Source organism: Oncorhynchus mykiss, chromosome 26 (assembly GCF_013265735.2).
Source record: "Oncorhynchus mykiss isolate Arlee chromosome 26, USDA_OmykA_1.1, whole genome shotgun sequence".
Taxonomy (NCBI): domain Eukaryota; kingdom Metazoa; phylum Chordata; class Actinopteri; order Salmoniformes; family Salmonidae; genus Oncorhynchus; species Oncorhynchus mykiss.
The window spans coordinates 46,082,804-46,105,240 of NC_048590.1; the positions used below are offsets into that span (position 1 = coordinate 46,082,804).

At 45.4% G+C, this 22,437-nt stretch overlaps 2 protein-coding genes across 2 annotated transcripts in view; one reads left to right on the forward strand and one right to left on the reverse strand.

Moving 5' to 3' along the window:
• Positions 1–616, reverse strand: part of LOC110506941 (elongator complex protein 4) — a 104,998-nt gene extending 104,382 nt beyond the window's left edge. Inside the window, exon 1 of the mRNA XM_036963418.1 lies at positions 419–616. Within this exon, the coding sequence (XP_036819313.1) occupies positions 419–596 (178 nt within the window). The 5' untranslated portion in view covers positions 597–616. The remainder of the gene's footprint in view (positions 1–418) is intronic.
• On the forward strand, positions 455–21,910 carry LOC110506942 (mitochondrial inner membrane protease subunit 1-like). Its single transcript, XM_036963419.1, has 6 exons — positions 455–751; positions 12,600–12,712; positions 12,795–12,883; positions 13,039–13,165; positions 18,590–18,700; positions 21,773–21,910. Exons 2-6 carry the CDS (start codon positions 12,608–12,610, stop codon positions 21,842–21,844), a joined length of 504 nt encoding a protein of 167 aa, XP_036819314.1. The 5' UTR covers positions 455–751; positions 12,600–12,607; the 3' UTR covers positions 21,845–21,910.
• Positions 21,911–22,437: the final 527 nt, after the last annotated feature.

Here is a 22,437-nt window from a genome sequence, read left to right on the forward strand (position 1 = left end):
TGCTTGCTCTGTGGTCCCACAGGGAGAGCAGGCTTTTGAGCCAGCTCTAACTCATCAAGCTCATTGTTGAATAAGTGTTGGACTGGAACAAAAACCTGCAAACAAGTTACGAGTGCCCAGTACCATGACTGACGAATACTCCAGAGCCAGCTGACAACCATTACTATGGCGTGAAGGTGTGCCGGTTGTTTCAAATGGGGCACACGAATTATTGTTGACGTTATATTAACGTTATAGTAAATAACGTGAAGCTAGCCGGCTACCTTCATGCGACTCAGTGGTTGAAGACATGCAGTTGAATAGTTACAACATTCCTTTAAAACTAACTAAATTAAAACAATTATTATTGTTAGATAGTTTAATCAATCAGAAAAAGCAAAACAACTCATAGCTGTCGACACATTCGTGGCAGACTGACCAATCACGTAGTCGAGAGATGTGACACCAGTCGAAACAATAAGTTGCCCGTTTTGAATCGAAGGTCTTGTGCCAGGTATTGAAACTAGTTTGCTTCGTGATTTCTTCTGAAAACTGGTGGTATTGCACGGTAAACGGTCCACGGTGGGTTTACCCACGCTCATCTTGGGGGCCGCCATGCTTTTTTTCCCCCCGTGGTGACGAATGTTGATGTTTTGAATTACATCAACCCAATCAGAGCTGGGATTGCTCAGTCGCTACCAATCACAGAAGCAGTTGTTAGGTAGCGTGTCTGTGTGAGGGCAGCTTCCGTAGCTGTCGGAGCTGGATAGCGGTGAGTTGATTATCGGACCGTTTACCGACAAATACATGTTTTAAATGTCTATTACCATTTAGTGAACGTATTTTGCTGAATAGGAAGCTGCGATTCTGTGAAATAAAGACACAACTCTGATTTACAACAAACTGATGGTTAGGAAACTCGAACATGCAGATGGGGTTCTGTTTGTGAGTTGCCTTTGTTTTGCCCAGTCTTCAACCGTACAAAACGATTACAGCTTTGTTTATCTTTAGATTAGGGTTACACTAATGTATTTGAAATACAATATCCCAGCCTGCCAGCCCATTTGCATTCTAGAGAATACGGTCATCAGTCTGCAATGTGAATAGACACTTAGCTTTCAAATGACACACATGTAGACTATTCGAGACTAGAAAGTAGCAGACTATGACCTTCAAACGTAGGCTTTTATAGATCTATAATATTTGATTTGCATAAATATTGCATATAGCCCAGAGCTCTCCAACCCTGTTTCGGGAGAACTCCGTCCTGTAGGTTTTCGCTCCAACCCTAATTTAGCCAACTGATTCTAATAGTTGGCTGCTTAATAAACCAAGTTAGTTGCAACTGGGGTTGAAACAAAAACCTACAGGAGGGTAGCTCTCCGGGAACAGTGTTGGAGAGTCCTGATCCAGCCTAACAAAGATGTAGATCTATGTTTTATCATATCTGTTATGAAATCAGCCAAATGCATGTTGCAATCATGTTGTTCTAATCATCAGAAAGAATCCCTTTTGTCATCTTTCATCAATCTTTCATCTTGGCTATATTTTAAATAGGCTCCTCAAAACCTCAAACCAAAAGTCCCCCCTTTCAGACCTCATGCCAACTAGTATTTTGTGATACATAAGCTAGTAAAGTTTTCTCTTTTTTATTTTCTCAACCTTTGCAAGGTTACCCTCACTGATGCCTGGACAGCCATCTGGTCAAGAACCTAAAATTACATGAAGTTAAATGTGTGCATGTGTAACATCACAACCTTCCTTATACCCCAGTTGATTAATCTTAAAGTGATTATTTGAACTATTGGACATTATGTTTATCATGTTCACAACCACTTTACTACTTAAAGTGTAGTGGCCCTCTGCTTGCTGCCTACATCAGCCAGCAAATGAGAAGTTTCTGGTCATGTGACCTTGGGGCAGAGCCATGGCGATGCCAGGACTTAATTAGTGAGGTGTAACATCTACACATATAAATGCAGCCTAATGTGTAGAACTGACACAATTTCCTATTCTACATGACATAAAAAAATCATGCCTGTGACAAGACACTAATTTGCTGAGCAGGTGTGGGGTGGGTGGAAGGGGTTCAATCTAGCATAACGGGGGTGAGGTTGGGAGGAGTGGCTATATGTTTCCAGTCGGCCACAGTTTGAACTGAAGTTTTGGGGATTGTAACATTAGTCTTCAAATTAGCCTTTGTCTTTGTCTCTCAGGCTGATTTCGTAATTAGACTCAGTGTTGTCAAAACAAGGAGCTGTTGGACAGTCTGATGAAGGAGACTAGTCTTTGTTAACCTCTGTCTCTCTCATACTGTGACTCCAGTCATCTCAGGTCAGGGTCTGACCCCTTGCAGAAGGAATACAGACTGAGTCTCAGCTAACTTTCCCTGTCACACAGACCCAATACTATAAAACAGAGGTACAGTAGCCCCTGGTAGAATTTGTCCTTAGACACCGATCTGGGATCAGTTAACCTTCCCAAATCGTAACCATACCCATTATGAGGGAAAACGTAAAACTTTAGACCAGTGTCTATGGGAAACTTCATCCTACTCCAGAGCGCTCTATGAGCACTGCAAGAGAAGAGGCATGCCTCTCATAGGGAGCTGTATGTGTGGTGGGTTAAGATGAGAGACTTACAGCTCAGTAAGGATGCTGTTATGCTCTAGACTAGAAGTGATGGCCCAACTGCTCACTTTACAAAATGCTCTTAGCAGAGGCAGTCCTGTTGTTGTGACAGCGCTTTGAGGTAAACATGGGCTGACAGGAGACCCGGGGAATATAGCCAGGCCTTCTACTGACAACACAGGGCATTGTGCAAGACCCACAAGATCTAAGAGACATCTAAAAATGAAAAGGATAAAATAATTGACTGTTTAATGTATAATAATAAGTGTATTACCCGGGGTTAGGATATAGTGTCCAGTTTCATCACCATTGAATATTAGGAGAGGACAATGTCACTGGGAAAATCAACCCTTATTATTATTATTATTTATTTTTTTATCCCCTTTCTATCTTGTCTCATCGCTGCAACTCCCCACCGGGCTCGGGAGGCCAAGGTCGAGCCATGTGTCCTCTGATACATGACCTGCCAAACTGCGCTTCCTAACACCCGCCCGCCAGCCGCACCAATGTGTCGGAGGAAACACAGTTCAACTGACCACCGAGGTCAGCCTGCAGGCACCCGGCCCGCCATAAGGAGTCGCTAGAGCGCGATGAGCCAAGTAAAGCCCCCCTCCGGCTAAACCCTCCCCTAACCCGGACGACACTGGGCCAATTGTGCGCCGCCCTATGGGACTCCTGATCACGGCCGGTTGTGATACAGCCCGGAATCGAACCCGTGTCTGTAGTGACGCCTCTAGCACTGCGATGCATTGCCTTAGACTGCTGCTCCACTCGGGAGGCATAAATCAACTTTGAAGTGAATAATTCCACCACGTCTAAATTCCCAATTTAACCCCAGGGCCTACTGTATGTGGCCTACTGTATGTGGCCTACTGTATGTGGCCTACTGTATGTGGCCTACTGTATGTGGCCTTACAGGTCAATGTGTGGCAGTAGTATCAACATGACTGCCAGTATTTCTAAAATAACATCTCTTTCCCTCCTTTTTGAATGTCATCCGTCCCTGTGTATTATTTATATTATATCAGTTTTATCCATCAGTGTATCTGATTGGACCATATAATGCAGGCAGTCATAACATGTCAGCCTCTTCCTCTGTATATTGTTCTGGTTTCTCCAGTCTTATTCCGCTATAGCGCTAGCTGTGTGTCACTGGGAGAGGGAATAGAATGGCTGTGACTAGAGGGGAAGTCAGATCTCCATCAATGTACTCCATGTTTGTTTGAGTAGCATTGAAAAGAAAGTAATGTTCTTAGGGTACATGGACAATTAGTGGGGCTAGGGTTTTTCTTCAGGCCGTTGTATTTTTAGACTTTTTTCCAATAGCAATTTTTTCAAAATGTCTATATTTTTGGCTTTTTCAACAGCTGCCGAGTGAATCATTTATCATGACTAGTTCTATATTAGTGAATGTTTAGGCTATATTGCAAATCATACGTCTATAAATACAGTACATGTCCAGCTCACAATATGGCCTGATGCGCATAGACCTATTCTTCTGACATGATGGGTGGGGTGGGGACGTTAGCTGGTGGCGAGGGGGGGGGGGGTGCTCTGTTGAGGTGTCTGAGTCATTGGCATGAACACTGACCTAATTGTGAAAGCAATACAAGACCCTGATAAGATCAGTCCACTCTCTCAACACCGACCCAGCACCGCACACACCAGCCAGCGGCCAATACAATAAAGATTAGTCACCAGTATTCTATTCCGTGTCATTGTATGGGGACATGGGCCCAGCAGCCCCAGACACGTCCGTTTCAATTCAAAGCAGTCGTATTCATATCACTAGACTGTTATTTGCTCTGGGCTGACCCATTGATTGCTGGCTCTAAGCCTCTGACTCCTCAAATAGGCACCCTGCTCAGCTGTTTGGCGGCTGGGTTGCTGCTAGCAACAATGAAAAGAGCAATGTGGAGATCAGTCTGTTCAATCATCTCTGTGTTCAGGAACAGGGGAGAGGGGGGCTAGATGGCTACATTGTAAGGCTGTGACTTGTGATTTGTTTTGCATCTGTCACTCTCGGTCCCAGACAGGTGTCTGTTTCTAAAACAGTAGGATTAGCTCTGATTGTGCTGATAGTTGCACACAGATCCCTGGTCAGTCCCCCTTTAAAACTCACATTAAGATCAAATCGAGCTTTAGCACCCACCCTTCCACTGCCTTCTGCTGCCCAGAGAGGGGACATCAGAGGTGGGATTCATTCCCTCCCCATCTGGGGTCCACAGGGAGAAGCACCATCTCTGACATGGGGTCTGTAAGCCTCTTAGCCCTCCAGTGGCCCAGCCCTCTTTCAGCCCATGTTTTCCTAATGTAGGCTTGTAAAGAGAGCAAGGGCCTTGTAGACTGTTTGAATTGTGACTCCCTTTGTGCTCCTAATAGACTGGTCATGTTTGATAATGACTGCCTTCGTAGAGTGAAACCTTTTTCTCTGATTTTATTAGATCCCCATTAGAGACAGCTAGTCTTCCTGGGGTCTGACACATAGGACTAATGAAAATACATTACACACAAAAATACTTTACAATTGACATACATTTAAAACATTAACATAGACATTACAGACTTTTATATAAAACAACTTTTGGAGACCAGGGGCGGTGATTCCAAGGAGGAACCTACTGCAGTCAGTTGGTAGAGCATAGCGCTTGCAACGACAGGGTTGTGGGTTCGATTCCCACGGGGGACCAGTAGGAAAATGTATTATGTACTCACTACTGTAAGTCGCTCTGCAGAAGACCGTCTGCTAAATGACAAAAGATGTCAGCCAGCTGGTTCTGATATCCCTATTCTCTCTGTTAGAAGCCCCCTTCTTACTGACTGGTAATGACGATATAGGCCTTGGTCTATTTAGGCCTAGTTTAGGTTGTATGATTGTTATTAGTGTCACACTGTGCTCCATGTTGACTCTTGTATCCAGTCATACAGTTGACAAATTTAATTAAGTTGTATGTAAATTCTGCTGCTTGTGATTCCTGAACTATTGTCTGAATGTTGTCCCCCAGTCAGTGATCATAGAGGTAAAAGACACCCAATGGGGTTTTTCTATTCACTGGTGGATTTGGGATCCCCTGTAGTTGTGCACCCGCTGTCGCTGGGAGCCATGTGACTGTAGGAGGCTGGCGGGTGACTGTAGGAGGCTGGCGGGTGACTGTAGGAGGCTGGCGGGTGACTGTAGGAGGCCGGCGGGTGACGGGTGACTGTAGGAGGCCGGCGGGTGACTGTAGGAGGCCGGCGGGTGACTGTAGGAGGCCGGCGGGTGACTGTAGGAGGCCGGCGGGTGACTGTAGGAGGCCGGCGGGTGACTGTAGGAGGCCGGCGGGTGACTGTAGGAGGCCGGCGGCTCTGAGGGCCTGTGACTGTAGGAGGCCGGCGGGTGACTGTAGGAGGCCGGCGGCTCTGAGGGCCTGTGACTGTAGGAGGTCGGCGGCTCTGGGGGCCTGTGACTGTAGGAGGGCGGCGGGTGACTGTAGGAGGGCGGCGGGTGACTGTAGGAGGGCGGCGGGTGACTGTAGGAGGGCGGCGGCTCTGGGAGCCATGTGACTGTAGGAGTCCAGCTGACACAGATGGTTCCACTCAGATGCTGCTACCACTCTTTGTTTTTCCAGGAACATATTTGGTGTGTAATCCTGGATTAACAGACAGAGATTTAGAGTTTAATGTCCAGCTGAATGTCAACAGCTACCCCAGAAGACACAGGCAGGGTATTATGGAGGAGATAGCCTAGTGGGGTTTGTCCTAGACCCACAGCCAGGGGGATCGGGGGGTAGAGATCCTATCAGATGTCTCTGGTGGTGTGTCCCAACTCATTCTCAATCCCAATTTGAGTTCCTTGTGTAATGTAACACACACACCCCATGGGTGACAGAGACTGCCAGATAAAACCAGGTGGCTGCATGTGGCCTCTCTCTTGATATCAGTCACTGGCCGTGTGATCTTATTATGTTAAGACCATAATCCCTACCTATGATGAATGCACACCGGAATGGAGGGATGAAATGGAGAGATAATGAAGGATATAGGGGATTGTACACTGGTTTGGGGGATATGGCTGTGTGATGTTGAGTGGTTGTGATAGTCCTAAATGTTCTCTGATCCTTGATACTCCATGATAGGTGTTCAGAGGGCCCTCTGTACAGGCCCTTGATTTAGTCTGTTGTGGTGAGATTCAGTTCTACTTTAGGTCCCTAGTAGGACTGGACTGACCTGTGGATTCAGTTCTATTCTAGGTTCCTAGTAGGACTGAACTGACCTGTGGGATTCAGTTCTACTCTAGGTCCCCAGTAGGACTGGACTGACCTGTGGGATTCAGTTCTACTCTAGGTTCCTATTAGGACTGGACTGACCTGTAGGACCAGGGGGCTGCTATGATCAGAGAAGTGCACACAAACTGGGTTCACTGCTGTTTGTCAGACCCTTTTTCTCTTTCCTCCAATAAGATCATATCTTCACAGTGACACACATCGAGAGACAATCACACACATTCACCACAGATTATTCCAGGACTCCTAGTGTAGAGGCAAAGACATGGCAGGGTGGAGGGATGAAACATGACCAGGATGTAGCGATAGAGGCAGTGGTATATGCAGTAGGGATAGAGGCAGGGGTATATGCAGTAGGGATAGAGGCAGGGGTATATGCAGTAGGATGTAGGGATAGAGGCAGGGGTATATGAGCAGGATGTAGGGATAGAGGCAGGGGTATATGCAGTAGGATGTAGGGATAGAGGCAGGGGTATATGAGCAGGATGTAGGGATAGAGGCAGGGGTATATGCAGCAGGGGTATATGCAGTAGGATGTAGGGATTAGAGGTCGACTGATTGATTTTTCAACACAGATACCGATTTATTGGAGGACCAAAAAAGCCGATGCCGATTAATCGGCCAATTTTTAATTTATTGTTATTTATTTGTAGTAATGACAATCACAACAATACTGAATGACCACTTATTTTAACTTAATAAAATACATTAAAAAAATATACTTATAATGAAACATGTTTAATTTGGTTTAAATAATGCAAAAACAAAGTGTTGAAGAAGAAAGTAAAAGTGCAATATGTGCTATGTAAGAAAGCTAACGTTTCAGTTCCTTGCTCAGAACATGAGAACATATGAAAGCTGGTGGTTCCTCTTCAATATTCCCAGGTAAGAAGTTTTAGGTTGTAGTTATTATAGGAATTATAGGACTATTTCCCTCCATACCATTTGTATTTCTTCCGTCCCTCTCCTCGCTCCACCCTGGGCTCGAACCAGCAACACAACGACAACAGCCACCATCGAAGCAGCGTTAGCTATGCAGAGCAAGGGGAACAACTACTAGAAGGCTCAGGGGGCGTGACGTTTGAAACGCTATTAGCGCGCGCTAACTAGCTAGCCATTTCACTTCGGTTACACCAGCCTCATCTCGGGAGTTGATAGGCTTGAAGTCATAAACAGCGCAATGCTTGACGCACAACGAAGAGCTGCTGGCAAAACGCACGAAAGTGCTGTTTGAATGAATGTTTACGTGCCTGCTTCTGCCTACCACCGCTCAGTCAGATACTTAGATGCTTGTATGCTCAGTCAGATTATATGCAACGCAGGACACGCTAGATAATATCTAGTAATATCATCAACCATGTGTAGTTAACTAGTGATTTATTGTTTTTTATAAAGATAAGTTTAATGCTAATTAGCAACTTACCTTGGCTTACTGCATTCGCGTAACAGGCAGTCTCCTTGTGGAGTGCAACGAGAGAGAGGCAGGTCGTTATTGCGTTGGACTAGTTATGGTAGCGAGATTGGGTCCCCCGAGCTGACAAGGTGAAAATCTGTCATTCTGACCCTGAACAAGGCAGTTAACCCACCGTTCCTAGGCCGTTATTGAAAATAAGAATGTGTTCTTAACTGACTTGACTAGTTAAATAAAGGTATACAAAAATATATATCGGGCGCCCAAAAATAAAATTTTCAAGTTTTCATAACAATCGGAAATCGGCCCCAATTAATCGGCCATTCCGATTAATCGGTCGACCTCTAGTAGGGATAGAGGCAGGGGTATATGCAGTAGGATGTAGGGATAGAGGCAGGGGTATATGCAGTAGGATGTAGGGATAGAGGCAGGGGTATATGCAGTAGGATGTAGGGATAGAGGCAGGGGTATATGCAGTAGGATGTAGGGATAGAGGCAGGGGTATATGCAGTAGGATGTAGGGATAGAGGCAGGGGTATATGCAGTAGGATGTAGGGATAGAGGCAGGGGTATATGAGCAGGATGTAGGGATAGAGGCAGGGGTATATGCAGTAGGATGTAGGGATAGAGGCAGGGGTATATGCAGTAGGCATGAAAGGTGGAGCAATATCAGCAACAGGATATGGATTCAGTTTGTATTTTGGGTGAGAGGTGGGAGAAGAGTATCGTGTGTGTGTGTGTTGAAAGGGACAGAGGGGTAATGGGATTAGGGTTAACGCCTTTCGCGGGCGCAGGGAGAGCCACCTGACACTCGGTCTGTTGGGGACCTGGGGATTGTGGGGGACGGGGTACAGGACGCGGGGGTCTAATCCATGTCCATCTTTGGGAAGTCATTCCCAGAGCTCTGAGGATTTAGGGCTTTGGTTTCCGCTCTGCTAGCTTTGGTTAATAATGTTATTGGTGGGATGTGAGACATGGAGAGAAAGAGGGATGAATAGAGAGAAAAAGAGGAATTCCTTACCCTGTGGTGGTCTTGCAGGACAGAGTCCTAAGCTAAAAGCATGGTGTCTGAATATAGCCAGGTGTGATATGATCTATAATGTAGCCTACACCTCTAAACCCTCCCCAGAACACATACACCTCTAAACACTCCCCAGAACACATACACCTCTAAACACTCCCCAGAACACATACACCTCTAAACCCTCCCCAGAACACATACACCTCTAAACCCTCCCCAGAACACATACACCTCTAAACCCTCCCCAGAACACATACACCTCTAAACCCTCCCCAGAACACATACACCTCTAAACCCTCCCCAGAACACATAGTCTACTGGCTGTGTAGCCTACACCTCTAAACCCTCCCCAGAACACATAGTCTACTGGCTGTGTAGCCTACACCTCTAAACCCTCCCCAGAACACATACACCTCTAAACCCTCCCCAGAACACATAGTCTACTGGCTGTGTAGCCTACTTTGTAATCCCTCCATCAGGATGAACACTACTGTTCAACAGTTTGGGGTCACTAAGAAATGTCCTTGTTTTGTAAATGAAAGAAAACCACATTTTTTTTGTCCATTAAAATAACATCAAATTGATCAGAAATACAGTGTAGACATTGTTAATGTTGTAAATGACTATTGTAGCTGGAAACGGCAGATTTTCTATCGAATATCTACATAGGTGTACAGAGGCCCATTATCAGCAACCATCACTCCTGTGTTCCAATGGCACGTTGTGTTAGCTAATCCAAGTTTATCATTTTAAAAGGCTAATTGAACATTAGAAAACCATTTTGCAATTGTTAGCACAGCTGAAAACTATTGTTCTGATTTAAAGAAGCAATAAAACTGGCCCTCTTTAGACTAGTTGAGTATCTGTGCCTTTCAGCATAGAAAGAAATGTGCTTTTCTTTCAAAAACAAGGACATTTCTTAGCGACCCCAGACTGTTGAACGGTATGTGGAAGTCATTCTCACCAGGGCTAGATCGGGGAAACATTAGATTATCTCTACCATACCTTTTATCATGCAGTTGTTGTTTCCTTTGAAATGTCCCTTACGTTGGAAAAAAAGGCTATTTCAGTTTTTTTTGCGTGTGTGTAAAGATTGAGTCACTCTCTCCCCATCCGGCAGGTTGCGTTCTGAGTAAAAGTCAATACCCTGAGTGGTGCTGCGGTGTTTGTTCAGACGACACACTGATATCTCTCTCTCTGTGTGTGTGTGTGTGTGTATGGCAGTCAACAAAGACTACGCGTTCCATTTCCATGGCTCCCACAGAACTGGATAACTGTCCTGAAGACCCTGGTCAGCATGGCTGATGCAGGGAGGGTAGTGTTAGGGACTGATGCTGGTATGAAGCTGTCCTGAAGACCCTGGTCAGCATGGCTGATGCAGGGAGGGTAGTGTTAGGGACTGATGCTGGTATGAAGCTGTCCTGAAGACCCTGGTCAGCATGGCTGATGCAGGGAGGGTAGTGTTAGGGACTGATGCTGGTATGAAGCTGTACTGTAGACCCTGGTGCAGTGTTAGGGACTGATGCAGTGTTAGGGACTGATGCTGGTATGAAGCTGTACTGTAGACCCTGGTCAACATGGTTGATGCAGGGAGGGCAGTGTTAGGGACTGATGCTGGTATGAAGCTGTCCTGAAGACCCTGGTCAACATGGTTGATGCAGGGAGGGCAGTGTTAGGGACTGATGCTGGTATGAAGCTGTCCTGAAGACCCTGGTCAGCATGGCTGATGCAGGGAGGGTAGTGTTAGGGACTGATGCTGGTATGAAGCTGTCCTGAAGACCCTGGTCAGCATGGCTGATGCAGGGAGGGTAGTGTTAGGGACTGATGCTGGTATGAAGCTGTACTGTAGACCCTGGTGCAGTGTTAGGGACTGATGCAGTGTTAGGGACTGATGCTGGTATGAAGCTGTACTGTAGACCCTGGTCAACATGGTTGATGCAGGGAGGGCAGTGTTAGGGACTGATGCTGGTATGAAGCTGTCCTGAAGACCCTGGTCAACATGGTTGATGCAGGGAGGGCAGTGTTAGGGACTGATGCTGGTATGAAGCTGTCCTGAAGACCCTGGTCAACATGGTTGATGCAGGGAGGGCAGTGTTAGGGACTGATGCTGGTATGAAGCTGTCCTGAAGACCCTGGTCAACATGGTTGATGCAGGGAGGGCAGTGTTAGGGACTGATGCTGGTATGAAGCTGTCCTGAAGACCCTGGTCAACATGGTTGATGCAGGGAGGGCAGTGTTAGGGACTGATGCTGGTATGAAGCTGTCCTGAAGACCCTGGTCAACATGGTTGATGCAGGGAGGGCAGTGTTAGGGACTGATGCTGGTATGAAGCTGTCCTGAAGACCCTGGTCAACATGGTTGATGCAGGGAGGGCAGTGTTGGGGACTGATGCTAGTATGAAGCTGTACTGTAGACCCTGGTCAACATGGTTGATGCAGTGATAGGGACTGATTCTAGTATGAAGCTGTACTGTAGACCCTGGTCAACATGGCTGATGCAGTGATAGGGACTGATTCTAGTATGAAGCTGTACTGTAGACCCTGGTCAACATGGCTGATGCAGTGATAGGGACTGATTCTAGTATGAAGCTGTACTGTAGACCCTGGTCAGCATGGCTGATGCAGTGATAGGGACTGATGCTAGTATGAAGCTGTACTGTAGACCCTGGTCAACATGGCTGATGCAGTGATAGGGACTGATGCTAGTATGAAGCTGTACTGTAGACCCTGGTCAACATGGCTGATGCAGTGTTAGGGACTGATGCTGGTATGAAGCTGTACTGAAGACCCTGGTCAACATGGTTGATGCAGGGAGGGCAGTGTTAGGGACTGATGCTGGTATGAAGCTGTACTGTAGACCCTGGTCAGCATGGCTGATGCAGTAACAGGGACTGATGCTGGTATGAAGCTGTACTGAAGACCCTGGTCAGCATGGTTGATGCAGTAACAGGGACTGATGCTGGTATGAAGCTGTACTGAAGACCCCGGTCAGCACGGTTGATGCAGGGAGGGCAGTGTTAGGGACTGATTCTAGTATGAAGCTGCTAGGCTGGTATGTTTGTCCGTCCCCTGCAAGGTGTCGATTGGCCAATCTCACACAGGGTCAAAGGTTAGGCTGGTTCTGTGGTGTCAACGGGCTGTAGAGCCCCTGAGAATGAAACACCAGGGAGTGTGACACTAGTCTGCACTGCACACTACTCCTAGAGCTGCTAATAGACTAGCTGCTGTGACAGCTCACCCCTCACCTGTCTGTCCCCTGAATGAAGCGCTGTAATGATGTGTGTTGTGTTTGTGTAGGTGGTGAGATGTTCCGCAGTGCGCTGGGGAAGACCCTGGGCTTCGTGGGATACACCATCCAGTACGGCTGCGTCGCCCACTGTGCCTTTGAGTACATCGGAGAGTTTGTTGCGGTGTGTAGGATACTTTTCTCTCTGTGGCCATGGTCTGTGAACTCCCGAGTAACAACTTCAATGTCTGTGAATTTACCCACAGTGCTCTGGTCCTTCTATGGAGCCCACCATCACAAGCCACGACGTTGTCTTCTCAGAACGGTTGAGTCGCCATCTCTGCAGAATCGAGAAGTGAGTTTTAGTTTTCAACTTGAAATTCTCAAAGTTGGTAAAGTAAAACATAGTTTACCCTGAGTGGTGTCTTTTTGCACCGTAACCCCTTGATGTTCTCCCTGATATCTGTGAATGACATCACACCCCATGGATCCTGTCTTCTCTGTCTGCAGTGGTGATATAGTCATCGCTAAGAGTCCATTTGATCCACATATGAACATCTGTAAAAGAGTCATCGGTTTGGAGGGAGACAAAGTCTGCACCAGTGGCCCCTCGGATGTCTTCAAGACCCACCAATACGTAAGTATTCATCAACAGTCATGTCCCAGGACTCTCAGCCACATGTAAAGTATTCATCAACAGTCATGTCCCAGGACTCTTAGCCACATGTAAAGTATTCATCAACAGTCATGTCCCAGGACTCTCAGCCACATGTAAAGTATTCATCAACAGTCATGTCCCAGGACTCTCAGCCACATGTAAAGTATTCATCAACAGTCATGTCCCAGGACTCTCAGCCACATGTAAAGTATTCATCAACAGTCATGTCCCAGGACTCTCAGCCACATGTAAAGTATTCATCAACAGTCGTGTCCCAGGACTCTCAGCCACATGTAAAGTATTCATCAACAGTCATGTCCCAGGACTCTCAGCCACACGTAAAGTATTCATCAACAGTCGTGTCCCAGGACTCTCAGCCACATGTAAAGTATTCATCAACAGTCATGTCCCAGGACTCTCAGCCACATGTAAAGTATTCATCAACAGTCATGTCCCAGGACTCTCAGCCACACGTAAAGTATTCATCAACAGTCGTGTCCCAGGACTCTCAGCCACATGTAAAGTATTCATCAACAGTCATGCCCCAGGACTCTCAGCCACACGTAAAGTATTCATCAACAGTCATGCCCCAGGACTCTCAGCCACATGTAAAGTATTCATCAACAGTCACGCCCCAGGACTCTCAGCCACATGTAAAGCATTCTACCTTTAGTTTACCAGGTAAGAGTATTGAGAGCACATTTACAACAACAACCTGGAGAAGACTTTGACGAGGGCTTGAAATGAGCCAGTAAAGCAATACATTCTGGATGAACGATTAAGCCTTGTCAAGACACTTCATGTTGTGTTTCAGATAGTCTCTCATTTCAGTCAATCATCTTCATAAGTAGCCAAACCCCTGTGTCTTCAACTCAACCCAGTGTGTTCTGGGTGTTTAGATTCCAGACCAGGGACATCCATCTTGTGTCGTCAGTCCAAATATCATCTTTTGACAGCGACTGCATTTCCTCAGAGCCGTGGTTGTGGTGGAACCACTGTCATTGCATTCTTATTACTGCTCTCCCCGGCCACGCCGCCCTCAGCCACCGCTCAGCCTGCCAATCTCTCTGAAGCCTGTTAGAGTTAGTGCCAACCGAGTGGACAGGTTGATGGGTGGGCTGAGGTGTTTGTGTTGTGTGTGTGTGTACACACACTCTCACATGAACAGTGGACGTATAGGTGAATGTAACCACACACAGGATGTGCTGGTGTCATCCAGGAAATGAAAGAAACTAATTTTCCTCTGGGAACAGGTTTCATCTCTACACACAGGCAGTAAAGCTATATTGAACAGGTTACTGCAGAACAGGTTTAATCTCTACACATGTCTTGGTCAAAGGTCTCAGCCTACAGATGTACTCTCTTAATTGGATCACTCTGTTGGCGCAGAAAATGCAGACATGTTGTGTATTTAAGTTTTAAAACGTATTCTAATGTTTGTTATTCACACTTTAAAATGTCAGACTTGATTTACCCTTATGTAAAATGTATCAGCCCATACAAAAATGTCAGTTCATTTTAATCCACATAATAACCCACATTTCCTGTTACTGCAGGATGATTTCCCTGCTGTGAGAAACTGGTCAAATTAAGGTGGCAGATCGGTACCTCTGAAATGTGTCTCAGTGCAAGACATAGGTCAACAATGAATAAGACCAGACCAATCTCTGTAGGGTTTCCCCCGTCAAAACACACACCAAAATGTCTGTCAACACAGTTGGTTGTGGTGTTAATGAAATAGAAGCCTTGTGTGACATAAGGCATCCCACCATGCATGTTTTTGTTTGTGTGCTATACGAGAGCCTGTCCTCACCTCCTCTTTCTTCTGACGGGCTGGCAGGTTCTTTCCTCCCACATTGATGATGAGGAGATGGACAAATTGGCTTGTCACCTCTTAGGAGTCTTTCCTACAGTATGTCTGCTGCATTGTCACAACAAAGACATTTGATCCATGATGTGATGGTGGGTGTCTTTGAGAGAGACGGAGGGGGAGAGAGAGCCTTCAGAGTCTAAAGATATTCCCTCCATGTTAGACAAAACACTGTACCTCAATGATATTAGTCTAATGATTAGAGCAGGGTGAGGCCTTAAACAGCACTACCTCAATCATGTTAGCTTAATGAGCGAAGCAGGGTGAGGCCTTAATCATGTTAGCTTAATGAGCGAAGCAGGGTGAGGCCTTAACATGATTGAGGTAGTGCTGTTTAAGGCCTCACCCTGCCTCATTAAGATAAACAGCACTACCTCAATCATGTTATCTTAATGAGGCAGGGTGAGGCCTTAAACAGCACTACCTCAATCATGTTATCTTAATGAGGCAGGGTGAGGCCTTAAACAGCACTACCTCAATCATGTTAGCTTAATGAGCGAAGCAGGGTGAGGCCTTAAACAGCACTCTACCTCAATCATGTTAGCTTAATGAGCGACTCAGGGTGAGGCCAGACCAGGCTGTTGAACGGCAGACTTCACTATCCAGGTGAGCTCAGCTTTCCCACCTTGACACGTCTCTGACAGGTACACATAGCCTCGCCCCCACCCCTTCAACCACCCAACCACAGAACAGGTTCCATCACTCCCTCTGAGTCCCATCACAACACAGCCGCCAGGTTGAGCTGAGATACGCCACTCAACCCTAAACCCTAGCTGGGCACACAGTCTGACTGGATGACTGGGCTGGCTGGAAGTGTGTTGTGGAAAGTAACAATGTCTGTTGATTATGGTTTGGCTGAGCTCTCTCATTCTGTTCTGGTGACTCAGTGTAGGGAGTTGGGAGAGGGCATGTCAGACTCGGGGCTTAGTGTCATAGAGAAGTAGGTAAACAGTTCAGGAGGAGTGTTTGCTTCTCTGCCTGTCAATCATGCAGGTGCTTATCCTTGACATCCTCTCTACCTTCACTCAACACTGGTGTGTGATCCATAAATTAGTTTTCAGAGACTGCTGTGGTTATGAAGGCCTGCGGTGAGCTTGCAGGTGTTTAATCAGAGAAGAAGAGTTCTACCAACTATGACGGGGGACAGAATTTGAACATGTCTACCTAGTTCCAATACCTCCAGTATCATACCCCTAGGTAATAACCAGATCCATTTGAACATGTCTACCTCGTTCCAATACCTCCAGTATCATACCCCTAGGTAATAACCAGATCCAGTTGAACATCCGGTGCAGGTAATATGAAAGGAGAGGTTAGTTCTACCCTCTGGTTAAGTTAAGGTTCAAAGAGGAGAACGTCAGGGACATCCGTTTCTACAAATGATAGTCTGGCCTCTCTTTACACCATCCCAGTCATAATAAAGTGTACGTTTCTGACATGTGTTAACCTGCAAGGTGATGTGTGAACCCTCGGTCTTTCACCACATCATAACATACTGCAATAATAATATATGTCATTTAGCAGACGCTTTTATCCAAAGCGGCTTACAGTCATTCATTCATACATTTTAACGTATGGGTGTCCCAGGGAATCGAACCCACAACCCTGGCTGTGCCAGCACCATGCTCTACCAACTGAGCCATACATGGCAGATCAACTTTAACAGGCCTTTTAACAATAACCAATGAATTACCAGTTCATTAGTGGTAAATAAATCTGACTATAGATTTCAGAGGAGTAACTTTGCGATGCCCTGTCTGTGGCTAGAGACTCCGTGTGGAATGTTCTCTACAGGGTCATTAGTGTGATGCTCCGAATCAATCAGAGCTTTGGTGTTTGTGTGTCTGTGTATTTGTTGATCACTCTTGATTGACCCGCAGCAGATCGATCTAAATTGATTGACCTTGTTAGTAGTGGACAGAATGGAGTCTAGATCCTGAATAGAGTTGACCTATACCTTGATGTTGGATTAGTTAGCTAGTTCCTCCAAACCTTCACTCCGTGGGCCCTAAGCTTTAACCACCACTAATGTATCCTACCTAGTGTTTGCTAAACTCTGAGGCAGTGTAATGGACTCAGATTAGACCTTCTGCTAGCCTCAAAAGCACTTTCAATAACGACATTGTCATGTGTTTCTATGGAGACTTGAACCCGCTTTGAATCCAGAAGTAGTCTGAACCTGTGTTCAAGCAGCCGCCCCTTTTGTGTCTCCTAAAACATAGATGAGCGTGCCTACCGACAGGGTCGTGTTGATGATATCACACGCCTGACCTTTCTGAGCAGGACAAAGGCAGTGAGTCAGTCTAAGATGGAGGCTGAGGCTGGGGCATAGCAAGGGCTTATGGTCCAGCAGATGACAAATGGCGCCGGCGTTCCTCTCTGGTCCCTGTGTGCTTGGGAGCAGCCATATGTTGCCATGCTACTGAGGGGTAATGGTGGGAATGCGGCAGGCTGACATATGCTTCTCAAATGACTTCTTTAATGACATTGGTTTGTGTCGTCGTTGTTCTCGGGGGCCGAGTTGTTTACCTCGTGTTAGGTCAATATGTCACTGCATCACGATTAGTGTCAGCTCATCTGGCTCATCTATGGAATATGAAATGCAACACAATGCATAGGTTAATACTGCATAATGATTCTGGATGTTGGGACGATTGCGATACGATGGACGCGCACAATTGGAATCAAGACATCAGTGGTTGCGTCTCCCCCCCACCCTCTGATAATGTTCTCATCTGATTTCATCTCCCTCTCCTTTTCTCCCCAAGACTTTGTTCATTAAAAAGTTAGGCAACACAAACACAGTTGCAGATTGTGATGCCCATTATGACAATATAATGTGTTGTTCATCCTGTCTTCACATATAGGAGGGACGAGGAACTTAATTAGGGCCTTGACAAGATTACTCTAGTAAAGTGATGAGATGAATCATAATTGGTGTCACTGTGGATTAGCGCTCGCTCCGATTGGCCACCCCACTGGCAGCTCGGGCCTCACTAGTGGAGACCAGTGGACGAATCTGACTGAAAATCTTCAGCCTTGGCCCCTTTCTCTCTCTCTCCCCCTCTAGATCTCCCTTGGTAAGAGGGGGTTAGATCTCAGCCAACAGCCTAATGGCCCCTTTTGAAGTCCCACTAAATCCCCCTGACCCTGCCCCCGTTACACATGACCCCTTGCTCCTATGACCGTCCGGGGCTAAAGGAGGACAGACCAGGGGTTGACGTTAAGTTGGGGTGAGGGAAGGTAGGGGGGGGATGTTCAGCTGGGCGAGGCGGATGAGGTGGGCTCTCTTTACATAATGGTGGGTGGAGGGTGCTGACGCTGTATTGTCTCACTCCTTCATGTAAACAAAGTTTAAAAGCTAGGTCAGGGAATGGTGTTGTTTACAGTATAACTGGCTGTTGCAGTCGTCATGGAACAAATTCAATATTTTCTATCGTTGTGTTTTTTCCCGTGTCATCCCGTGGGTGTGCGTCTTGCTGTGGGTGTGTGTCTTGCTGTGGGTGTGTGTCTTGCCGTGGGTGTGTGTCTAGGTTCCAAAAGGGCACGTGTGGCTGGAAGGGGATAATCTTAGGAATTCCACAGACTCCAGGAGCTACGGCCCAGTTCCCTATGCCCTGATTCGAGGCCGTGTCTGCTTAAAGGTAAGGAGGGGAACATCGCCAGACCCATCTCACATTCATTTTAACCTTTAGAGTTAGTAGAATGGTCTGTATAAAGAGTTAGTAGAATGCTCTGGTCTGTATAAAGAGTTAGTAGAATGCTCTGGTCTGTATAAAGAGTTAGTAGAATGCTCTGGTCTCTGTAAAGAGTTAGTAGAATGGTCTGGTCTGTATAAAGAGCTATTATAATGGTCTGGTCTCTGTAAAGAGTTAGTAGAATGCTCTGGTCTGTGTAAAGAGTTAGTAGAATGCTCTGGTCTGTGTAAAGAGTTAGTAGAATGCTCTGGTCTGTGTAAAGAGTTAGTAGAATGCTCTGGTCTCTGTAAAGAGTTAGTAGAATGCTCTGGTCTGTATAAAGAGTTAGTAGAATGCTCTGGTCTGTATAAAGAGTTAGTAGAATGCTCTGGTCTCTGTAAAGAGTTAGTAGAATGGTCTGGTCTGTATAAAGAGCTATTATAATGGTCTGGTCTCTGTAAAGAGTTAGTAGAATGCTCTGGTCTGTGTAAAGAGTTAGTAGAATGCTCTGGTCTGTGTAAAGAGTTAGTAGAATGCTCTGGTCTGTGTAAAGAGTTAGTAGAATGCTCTGGTCTCTGTAAAGAGTTAGTAGAATGCTCTGGTCTGTATAAAGAGTTAGTAGAATGCTCTGGTCTGTATAAAGAGTTAGTAGAATGCTCTGGTCTCTGTAAAGAGTTAGTATAATGGTCTGGTCTGTAAAAATAGCTATTATTAGGGTCTGGTCTCTGTAAAGAGTTAGTAGAATGCTCTGGTCTGTGTAAAGAGTTAGTATAATGCTCTGGTCTGTGTAAAGAGTTAGTTTAATGGTCTGGTCTATATAAAGAGTTAGTAGAATGCTCTGGTCTGTATAAAGAGTTAGTAGAATGCTCTGGTCTCTGTAAAGAGTTAGTAGAATGCTCTGGTCTGTGTAAAGAGTTAGTAGAATGCTCTGGTCTGTATAAAGAGTTAGTAGAATGCTCTGGTCTGTGTAAAGAGTTAGTAGAATGCTCTGGTCTGTGTAAATAGTTAGTAGAATGCTCTGGTCTGTGTAAAGAGTTAGTAGAATGCTCTGGTCTGTGTAAAGAGTTAGTAGAATGCTCTGGTCTGTGTAAATAGTTAGTAGAATCCTCTGGTCTGTGTAAAGAGTTAGTAGAATGCTCTGGTCTGTGTAAAGAGTTAGTAGAATGCTCTGGTCTGTGTAAAGAGTTAGTAGAATGCTCTGGTCTGTGTAAAGAGTTAGTAGAATGCTCTGGTCTGTGTAAAGAGTTAGTAGAATGCTCTGGTCTGTGTAAAGAGTTAGTAGAATGCTCTGGTCTGTATAAAGAGTTAGTAGAATGCTCTGGTCTGTATAAAGAGTTAGTAGAATGCTCTGGTCTGTGTAAATAGTTAGTAGAATGCTCTGGTCTGTGTAAATAGTTAGTAGAATGCTCTGGTCTGTGTAAATAGTTAGTAGAATGCTCTGGTCTGTGTAAATAGTTAGTAGAATCCTCTGGTCTGTGTAAAGAGTTAGTAGAATGCTCTGGTCTGTGTAAAGAGTTAGTAGAATGCTCTGGTCTGTGTAAATAGTTAGTAGAATCCTCTGGTCTGTGTAAATAGTTAGTAGAATGCTCTGGTCTGTATAAATAGTTAGTAGAATGCTCTGGTCTGTGTAAATAGTTAGTAGAATGCTCTGGTCTGTGTAAAGAGTTAGTAGAATCCTCTGGTCTGTGTAAAGAGTTAGTAGAATGCTCTGGTCTGTGTAAAGAGTTAGTAGAATCCTCTGGTCTGTGTAAAGAGTTAGTAGAATGCTCTGGTCTGTGTAAATAGTTAGTAGAATGCTCTGGTCTGTGTAAAGAGTTAGTAGAATGCTCTGGTCTGTATAAAGAGTTAGTAGAATGCTCTGGTCTGTGTAAATAGTTAGTAGAATGCTCTGGTCTGTATAAAGAGTTAGTAGAATGCTCTGGTCTGTATAAATAGTTAGTAGAATGCTCTGGTCTGTGTAAAGAGTTAGTAGAATGCTCTGGTCTGTGTAAATAGTTAGTAGAATGCTCTGGTCTGTATAAAGAGTTAGTAGAATGCTCTGGTCTGTATAAAGAGTTAGTAGAATGCTCTGGTCTGTGTAAAGAGTTAGTAGAATGCTCTGGTCTGTGTAAAGAGTTAGTAGAATGCTCTGGTCTGTGTAAAGAGTTAGTAGAATGCTCTGGTCTGTGTAAAGAGTTAGTAGAATGCTCTGGTCTGTGTAAAGAGTTAGTAGAATGCTCTGGTCTGTGTAAAGAGTTAGTAGAATGCTCTGGTCTGTGTAAAGAGTTAGTAGAATGCTCTGGTCTGTGTAAAGAGTTAGTAGAATGCTCTGGTCTGTGTAAAGAGTTAGTAGAATGCTCTGGTCTGTGTAAAGAGTTAGTAGAATGCTCTGGTCTGTGTAAAGAGTTAGTAGAATGCTCTGGTCTGTGTAAAGAGTTAGTAGAATGCTCTGGTCTGTGTAAAGAGTTAGTAGAATGCTCTGGTCTGTATAGAGAAATCTGTGCCACGTTTCTGATATCACAGCCTCCTTTTGACTTTGCCCATGGCCATGGTTAAATATGAAATGCCTTGCACTAAAATTGATTGTAGGTTTACTGTTGCTTTGCCTGTATTCAAAATATTCCTTATTCCCCATTCTGTGGCAAGTTGAGTAAATGCAAACACTCAAACAAGTTGGAAGTTCAAGACAGATCTGTCTCGTAGACCAAGGCCTGGGCAACCTATTGTCTAGCTGTCCATTCTGCTGTGTTGTCATGTCACTGGATGTCATAGCAACCATGACCCTGGAAACAGGTCAGACAACCTTCTGTCTGTTTGACTGGACCGCAGCCGTACACTGGGGGCCCAATGACGAGACCTGACGACAGTTTTATGAAGTCGCATACATCATTTAAATCCACGTTACCAAGCGTATCCAGGAAGTGAGGATGTTGGAATAGTCATGATAAACACATTATGTAATGGATAAATGTTGTTTGTTCTTCTTTTATGAGAGCCCTAGTACCCTTTTAACCCAACGTCTTCTCCTTTGTTTGTTTTGGTGTTTTTCTCTCTTTCCAGCTCTGGCCTCTACATCATGTTGGTGCCCTCAACCAAAGTCCCACAGGACGAGTCGTAAGAAGGAGTGACTGAGTCTACTGATCTGTGTACATGCATCATTTTGTAATATTTTCTAATTAAAGGCATATTTATCTTGAAGAATGTTGTCCCTCTCAATTTGACTGACAATTTGAGTTCATTTGGGTTGAATTGTAGGGTGTGTTTGAGTTAAATGTGAAAATCCATGGATAGTTGGATCTGCAGGTTGATAACGTACCAGGCATAGTAATCTGGGGCTTCCAGTGTGTTGGCAGGAGCAGCACCCTGCTCTGTAGGAACAGCGTCACGTGAGGAGGGAGTTAAACTGTGCCTCTCTGGAGCTGCTAGTGGTAGAGGAGGGGAGGTGTGATTTTGGACTAACAGAAGAACTCATCTCTGACCCAGCTAACTCAACAGATTACAGTGAATAGCTGAAATCCAGCATCCAAGAAGTAGAGGCCATTCATTTTAAATAAGTTGTATTGTCCTGGAATTGACGTCTTCTGCCACTGTAGATCTGAGATGCCTACTTTTAGAATCTCTACGTGTATAATTGACTGGCCCACAATGCAGGGCGTGCTGCATGTATCATCCCTGACAGACATGGAAAATGGGGGTCAAGAAGGATCAAAGAAGCTCAACATCTA